This window comes from Trachymyrmex cornetzi, unplaced genomic scaffold (genome assembly GCF_001594075.2).
Source record: "Trachymyrmex cornetzi isolate Tcor2-1 unplaced genomic scaffold, Tcor1.1 scaffold933, whole genome shotgun sequence".
NCBI classification, from domain to species: Eukaryota; Metazoa; Arthropoda; class Insecta; order Hymenoptera; family Formicidae; genus Trachymyrmex; species Trachymyrmex cornetzi.
In genome coordinates, this window is record NW_017300282.1 from 269,406 (window position 1) to 278,256 (window position 8,851).

An 8,851-nucleotide genomic window follows, 5' to 3' on the forward strand; every position below is an offset into this window, starting at 1 on the left:
GTATTCATAGGCCGGTATTCATAGTCGGATCTTATATTTAAGACCGTCTTAAGTACAGTCTTAAGATGTCATGAACCAATCAGAAGGCCGCATTAGTGACTTAAGACATTACTTAAGACGGTCTTAAAATAAGAACCGACTATGAATCCCGGCCATAGTCAGATCTTATATTCAAGATCGTCTTAAGTACGGTCTTAAGAAATCACGAACCAATCAGAAGGCTGCATTAGCGTCTTAAGACATTACTTAAGAAGGTCTTGAAATAAGACTCGACTATGAATATCGGTCCTAGGACTCTTAGGCCGGTATTCATAGTCGGATCTTATATTTAAGACCGTCTTAAGTACAGTCTTAAGATGTCATGAACCAATCAGAAGGCCGCATTAGTGACTTAAGACATTACTTAAGACGGTCTTAAAATAAGAACCGACTATGAATACCGGCCTTATAATACGTAGTAAGGAATTAAAATGGCGGTCTGATCATTTGATTTAGACAGCCAATCAGACCATACCCTTTAATGTCGCATCTCTGTTATCTAGGGGTGCGTTCCGTAACTCGCATGATGCGCATAATGCGTCGTTTATCCTTGTTGCTCACCAAATGTTAAACAAGGACAATGGATGCATCATGCGCCTCATGCGCGATACGGAACTAACGCACCTTAGGCCTCTAGGGCTAGCATGTATCGAATATCACATATTTAAGTACTCCGAGGCGATAATAATGGATGATTATCGCATGCCTGCGAAACGGGCAAAATTTGATATTTCTAATAAGAGTATGAAGTATCATAAAATACAGGAAGAAGTTTCTACGAATAGAAACGCTCAGAATGATGATCTTTGGGGTGATGATTTTGATGAAGAAGATATTGAGGAAATGGATTTGATTGCATCTCAAGCTTGTGTACAGGTAATGCTATTGATGTAGTTTCACTTTTGAAATGTGCCATGAAATTTATTTATAATCTGAATCTTTACTTTCAAGGAGGCTAACTTGTTAAATAATTTAAGACTACATGATTTGAATTCGGTGAAATCATATTTTCCAGAGAGAACAACTGCCTATAATGAAACATGTTCAAAATTACCACAAGCTATAGAAACGTCTAATTCACCCTTGTTAACAAAGAATGTACAGAGTACAAGTCAGAATCATCAGAACATAACAGAAATGAATTATTCTCAGTTTAGAAAAAAGTTAATACATAAAAAAGATCATAATTCAACTTTCCAAAAGAGCAATAAAATTATTGTACATGGTAATGTCATTGTAGAAATACTAACAATTATAAAATATCTTTATTCATGATTTCTTTTACGTATATTTATAGATGATAAAGAATTGGAAAAATTAAAAACTGAAAACAAAAAATTGTTGAATGATTTTATAACTAAAGATGGTGAAACTGCATTTTTGCGGCAGCAACTACAACAAACTCAGTTAAGAGTTGAAAATGAGAAATTAGAAAAGATGCGTTTAATTGAAGAACAAGCCAATCGTCATAGATCGGAGATTAACAAAATTTATAAAGAAAAAGAACAGCTAAAAACACGATTTGAATTACAAGTGAGTTTTATTCTTTTGCTTGATATCACAAAAATATATGATAACGTTATCTATTAATGTATAGAATCTGGAAATAGGAAATCTTCAAGAACGTTATAAACTATTAGAATCTGGAAATATTAAACTAAGGGAACCACAAGTGTACACAAACTCTTCTATTGATAAGTGCAAATATGTTATCCCAATAAATCGGTAACATAAAAAACAATTCAAATTATTTGATTTTTATGAACTTAATATTTAAAGTATTTATAACTAATGTATAATATGTATTTAATAGGATCACGAATAGGAATCTAAAAATGAAAGAAGTATGTGTACAAGCTAATATTTATAAGAAAAATGATTATCAACTTAAGACATTTAATATTTGTGAGTATACTATTATAAAATTATTTAGAATATATTTAGGATGTATTCATCTGTTTTATACAGGCTAACAACTTTAATTACAACTTAACAAATTTAAATTATTACTGAAATGTCACTTTTATTGATATTTTATTGATTGTATTAATACTTAATATCAAATTTGTAACATTATTTATAATAGCAGTACAATCTCTGACTAGACGCGCGCGCGCGCGCGCGCGCGCACACACACACACACACACACACACACACACACACACACCCACACACAAACACACACACACACACACACACACACACACACACCTACCTACCTACTTATTCAATAAAATATGCAATAAAATCAACAAATCAATAAAAGTGACATTTCGATAGTGATTTGAATTTGTCATGAAGATTCCTACAATATTATGGAACAAAAATTGTATGTTATTTAAAAAATGTAAGATGACTTTGATTTCCTTATGAAAAAAAAATTTTTTTAATATCTTTATCGCATGTTGTAGCCTATATAAAACAGAAGAATACTCACCTTTCCATTTTTTTTAACTGTCGGAAGTGTCTGAAAAATCGTGTGGACCATTACGCTGAACACCCTGTATATTATTGTGACAATTTTGTAATACCACAAATATTTTTTAGATTTTCCTCTTGCAAGAATTTCAGAGTTAATGTTTGGAGCATCACTACCAGAAAAATCCATCGTTAATATTAAAGTCATAGAAAAAACTGGAAGGAGAAATTTACCTATTTTGCAAGAAGAAGAAACATTTAGAATCTTTGGTAAATGTTATTCACAGAATTATTCTACAAGAATGTACATATTAATACAGTCATATAAGGTATAAGAGCAATCATATCAGGTTACTTTTTCAAAAAATATATATTTTCTTGAAAAATTTTCCATACAAAAGATATAGGATTCTAAGTGTCGCATTAATAGAAATGTTAGTGTGACCTTGGGACATATTTGGATGGAGATCTGGATGCTCCTAGATGTCATCCTTGTTATTTATTGAATGTTAAACGAGGATGACATGACACTCGAGAAACACCGAGGTGGGAATCAGGACACACTTTAGGATAGCATTGTTGGAGTTAGGTAAAAATCACTTCAATATTTTTTAATGCAAATTCCTATTTTTTAATGCAAATTCCTATTTTTTATTTCATATTTTTGTAGTTGATTTCGAGTGTTTTTCAAAGTGTTAGGTATTTTAACCCTCAGCTGGCACGTTATATCTGATTCGAGATTTTGGAGCACATAAGTGTGTTACCCTCACGTTTTCAATCATAAACAAATTTTTTTTTAATCGATACACCAAAAATTCAGAAAGAATGAATGGGCACGAAAATAAAAAAATTGAAGATATTCGAAATATTCAGGAAAAAAGAGAAATATAAACATTGAAATTCGCGAGAAAACCGGGTTTTCTTTGAAAATTTGTAGTTTTAAGGAGAAAACTATTGGAGAGATTTTTCTAGCGGGGTTTTAAAGGTAATCGAACGTACTTTAAGAAAAACATATCATTATTTTGATTAGTTTCAAAAAGTATATTTGTTCAGCAAGGTGAAGTTAGGTCAACAATTTAATAAATGAGTTTGAACTTTATAAACAGTAAAATAATGCACAATTATAATATAAAAATGACATACTTACGTGAAAAATATTGCTAAACACACTTTCTAAGCATATCGAGCTATATATTTATTCAGATTTTGTTTCAAGCGTTTCTATTAAATAACATAAAAAATGCTACAAATCAACTTATTTTAATTTATTAACGATAAATAAAACTTACTGTACACAAAAATTCTTAAATTATTAAAAATTTTTATTTATTAACGATAAATAAAACTTACTGTACACAAAAATTCTTAAATTATTAAAATAAGATTGTCGAGATTTGTACTTTCGAGATATGTTTCTGGAGCTATAATACTAGAATATTGACAGTTAACGATTAGAGTAAATTCTCATTCAATTCTCACAGCATGCTGTGGGGGGAGGGGGGGATTACGAGGAGGTATATAAAACTTTTTATCCCCTACTCTAGTCTTCCCCATCTTTATGGTTTGTGAATGCTTAGCGCTGTTTTATACAGCTTGAGTGTACGTAACCTAGAGCTCATGCTTAATATATAAATCATAAATAAAGAAATAAATTATATATAAATTTAATATATAAACTGTAAATAAAGGTACTTTTCATTAAATTTTTTTCGAATATTATGATGTATTAAAAATTAAGATATTACCGATATTAGCATTGTCCAAGGTGTCCAATTGACGACTAAAATCTTTTAAGGCTCCTAAGTAGTCACCTTAGCCATATATTGGATTGTGACGTCATAAGCGAGAAATGACATGTTGATTTTTCTTGCATGCCATGTAAATGAATAAAGAGAATTTGGATGAAATGAAATGATGAGACTGCTTTAAAACATGTTAAAATGGGTTGAGATTATCCTTGTCTCCCCTGATACTCAGTAAATAGTAAAAAAAAGCTTGTGAAGTGAGAAAATAGATTACACATGCGCATTGAGTAAAAGCTAGTAAACGCAATTTATTAGGTATGAAACTTAATTCCTGCCGTTTTTCGTTTCCAAAATTGATTTGTTTCGAAGGGAAATATCTTAAAGTATTATTAATAAAGTATTATTAATTAGTAATAAAATAGAAAATGGAGGAAATTACTTTGATTAAGGTATTCATTCATCTTCCTTTCGAAACATATCAATTTTGGAGACGAAAAACGGCAGGAATTAAGTTTAACACCTAATATATGTCTTTTATGTGATTCTTTACTGGCTGTCAGGGGAGATAGTCGGGTCCATTTTTACAAGTATTTTAAAGCGATCTTATTATTGTATTTCATTAAAATTCTTTCTATTTACAAATTGCAAGAACAATCAACCTTTATGACACATTTCTCGTTTATGACGTCATGATTCAATATGGCTGAGTTGAGTACTCAGGAGCCTTAAATGTTGTACAAGGTCATGATTATACTCGTATACACTTTTGGAACTTAAAGTCAGAGGTATACAAGGTCTATAAAGTCTCTTATCATCTTTATATTTTGAAAACATCAAAATTATGAAAAATCAAAATACGTGTTCGATTTTCGAGAAGCTACTTTTTTAAGGGAATTAGAGAGGTTGCTCTCTCCAAGGGGAGTACCCCTAACTCAAAAATTTCAAATGAAATCCTCTACAGTATATAATATGAAAGGGCATGAAAAAAGAAAGTTGTTGGTTCAGTACGGAGGTTGATAGGTAGACCCGTTCGGAAGTTATTCAATGTCAAACTTTGAAAAATTCCGTTTGTTCTTATCTTTCAATAAGTGTCAGATTTATTGCAGTAATTGTTCAAAATGAGCATTGTTCAAATCTTCATAAAATATTTGATTATAAAATTCCTCTTTTATACATTCTGAAATATTTTATTAGATATTTTTACAAGCTGCCGTAATCCGCTATGATTCGAAGTGTGTTCGAGCACACTGACCACGTTTACACTGTTCGATTTACGCCGAAGTTATAACATCGATGTTATGAAACTGGTCAATTATAGCTATTCTTCTGAAGAAGGAATGACTTGGCCAGTTTCCTAACATCGATATTATAAGTTCGGCGTAAATCAAAACGTATAAATGTAGTCACTGTAATTCACGTATAATAGAATTTCTGCTAACATACCTTACGCACTGCGAAAAACAGTAATCAAAAATGCTTCGGACATCGGCAGTTCGTGCAGAACGTAGGATGGTAATTTCACAATCGATTATTTCAATATCAAGAAGTGAACGGTGTTTATTTTAAACAGTTGCTGCAATGAATCCAATGTATTGAAGGTTAAAATAAATAGAATTTTTCAAACTTTGACACTGAATAACTCACAAACGGGTCATTTATTCTCGCATTGAACCAAAAACTTTCTTTTTTTATGTCCTTTCAAATGATTCAAACTCCTATGAGAAGTTTCATTTGAAATTTTTGAGTTAGGGCAACCTCAATCTCTTTAAGGAGGTATAGTAGGGGAGGCCAAGCGGGGATTTTGGGATTTACTCGAGCGCGTCAGAATAACATAAAGGGGGAAAGCTTGCACCCTAATAAGTACCCCCATAACATATTAAACCTCTATATAGAGCCGGGGGTCCAGGGGAGCCCGTCAAATTAGTATCTAACTCGAGCGCGTCAGATTAAGGTATGGTGTGTTAATTACATGTAGAAAAGTGTACATTTCAATAATCTGACGATTTCAGCGTGACGTAAGGAAATGGGAGAGTCGCAAAGTTGCAAAAAAAAAAAACGTGACATGGATTTTTTGACCCCTTCCTACAGCTAACCCCACCACGCAAACCGTCAGATTAATATTTATCCGTTATCAGAAACACATGGGTCGCTTACACTATTAATATCTGACACGCTCGAGTACTTCATTGTCACTTTTGTGACAATGTTATTTTTGAAAGCCTGTACACGCTCCCCCCACCACTGAAACGGCATACATCGTATAACCTTTTTTTCTTTTTAGCATCTAATCTTCACAATCCAATAGGTCCCCACTACGCTCGAGTAAATCCACATTTAACCTCTCGGCCTCCCCGTCTAGTATATATACTCTGTTCAATGAGAGAATAACCTCGGTTTGCGCAAAGGAGGTAATGTAACGCTGTGCAGTGCTATGAAGACCTGCGCAAAACGGACGAGTTTTTGTCCTCCGATTCGAGGTCATTCTCTCGTTGAACGGAGTACATACCTATAGAGATGGTGAAAAAAAATCGATTTTTTTATACATATTTTTAAAGTATAATGTTTTAAGAATGTTTTTGTAGAGTTATAAATCAATCCGGCGAAAAATAGGGGAGTTACACGAAATTATAGACAAAAAAGTTCGAGTGCGTTGAAAACGACAGATAGGCGCCGTCTGCGACAGGATGGTTCAAATTCGCGCAGATCAAAGAAGGGTCTTTTTCTATTTATTATATTTATCAATAACAAGCCTCAAAGCATTTAAAAATACGGACGTAACAGTTTTGTCTGGACGAGCAACTGAAAAGATTGAAACGTTAGCAACGAAAAATATAAACTGAATGTAAAACTTTAAACATGTTTTTCTCAAAACGTAGTTTCTAAAACGCGTGACCACTGTATTTTGAAGACGGCTCGATTGATTTGCAATTTTACACACTTTTTACATACTGAAACTAGTTCTTGACGTTTTTTCTTGATTTTTTCCTACGATGCTTAGTTTTTTTTCGTAGCCAAAAATGAGCAAAATTTTTTGTGAAAAATCATTATGTTAACTTTGACTAGCTGCCATTTTATTCAAACGCAATATTTAAAAAAACGGCTCTGTCAAGCACAAGATCTATGCTTTAATTTTATAAAACTTGTGCCACTTTGCTTTCAAAATTTTGTGCGAGTAGCAATGGTCATCGCAAACTCCATTTTGTAAAACATGATGTACGAAAATTTGAATAACGACTCCATTTTATATTATTTTTAAATAAAATTTTAATAGTAAATAGAGACAGAGAAAAGTATGATCTTTACAATGGACTAATCTGACTTCACTATCTCTATCCATTTTTTCACAAAAAATTTGCAAAATTAAATCTCGTTTTGATCCGTTTAGATGTATATACCTACTCTCTTAAAGGAATAGCCTCTCGAAATGAGTGAAAACGTATTTCGTGATTTTTCATAATTTTGAATCGTTTCCAAAATAGAGGGATTGTATAACAGACTTTATAAATATCTTGTATATGTTTGATATTTGGCTTTTTTTATCTTGAAAATAAAAAATAAGAGGAAGAACCTTTAATGGCTTTGATCTCGATATATAGGATGTTCCAGAATAACTACCAAATATTTCATGTGCTGTTAGAGCGGACTAAACCAAATCGAGAAATCCTCTATCATTTTACAATTTTCGCAATAGTTAACAAGATATTAATTACTAAACATCGCCGAATATTGGTTTTCAATCATTTTTTACTCAAGTACTATTAACTTTACAGAAAAACAGTAAGTGACAAAAATTGTTAATTTTTTTTCATAGTTTTGATAATTTTTTCAGAAATTTTTAGTACCGCATTTTCTCATGTTGATAAAAATAGTTACCAATGCATCAACTAAAAAGTTGATAAAAAATTCTGAAAAAATTCTTAGAGCTCTATGAGAAAATAAACAATTTTTGTCTCTTGCTGTTTTTCTGTAAAGTTGTTCGTATCTGAGTAAAAAATTATTGAAAATTAATATCCAACGATTTTTAATAATTAATATCTTGTTAACTATTGCGAAAATTACAAAATGATAGAGGATTTTTAGTCCGCTCTACCAATACATGAAATATTTGGCGATTATTTTGGGATACCCTGTATGAGATCTGTTTTTTATTTTTGCACTAGACTGCACTAGAACTTGTTTTTACCAAATATCAAATATATAACTATCTATTTTAAGTTCCAAAAGGGTGCATTAATTCAGCCACAGAAAACAGATCTATAATCTAAAAATCATGACCCTGAACATTAATTTAAGGAGGTTCTCGCGTTTGATGAAATATAAGACAAGTCTATAATATACATGTAATACAAAAGTTAATAATATTAATAATATCTAGAAAAATTCCATTGGCTTTTACCATATCATTTTGAAGATATTTAATTCTAAAATAGAATTTTACATTATAAGTTGAAGATATAACCTTATTTTGTAATTATTCTCTTTTAAATTGAGACACTTGTGTGTATAAGACAATAATTTAAAAATCATTATTATAAAGTAAACACTTAAGTTTGTTCTCGTAAAGTTTCATCTGGAGACACTGGTAGTGTCTCGGCGCTAAGCTGCGCGTAGCGACACTGCCGTGCCTCCTTTACGCGAACCCGAGCGTT

At 31.6% G+C, this 8,851-nt stretch overlaps 1 protein-coding gene across 1 annotated transcript in view; it reads left to right on the forward strand.

The window, feature by feature from the left end:
• Window positions 1-695: 695 nt before the first annotated feature.
• Window positions 696-8,851, forward strand: part of mus304 (mutagen-sensitive 304) — an 88,593-nt gene continuing 80,437 nt past the window's right edge. The window contains exons 1-6 of the mRNA XM_018520858.1: window positions 696-915; window positions 991-1,264; window positions 1,337-1,572; window positions 1,637-1,764; window positions 1,853-1,944; window positions 2,587-2,727. Coding sequence (XP_018376360.1) covers window positions 727-915; window positions 991-1,264; window positions 1,337-1,572; window positions 1,637-1,764; window positions 1,853-1,944; window positions 2,587-2,727 — 1,060 coding nt within the window. The 5' untranslated portion in view covers window positions 696-726. The remainder of the gene's footprint in view (window positions 916-990; window positions 1,265-1,336; window positions 1,573-1,636; window positions 1,765-1,852; window positions 1,945-2,586; window positions 2,728-8,851) is intronic.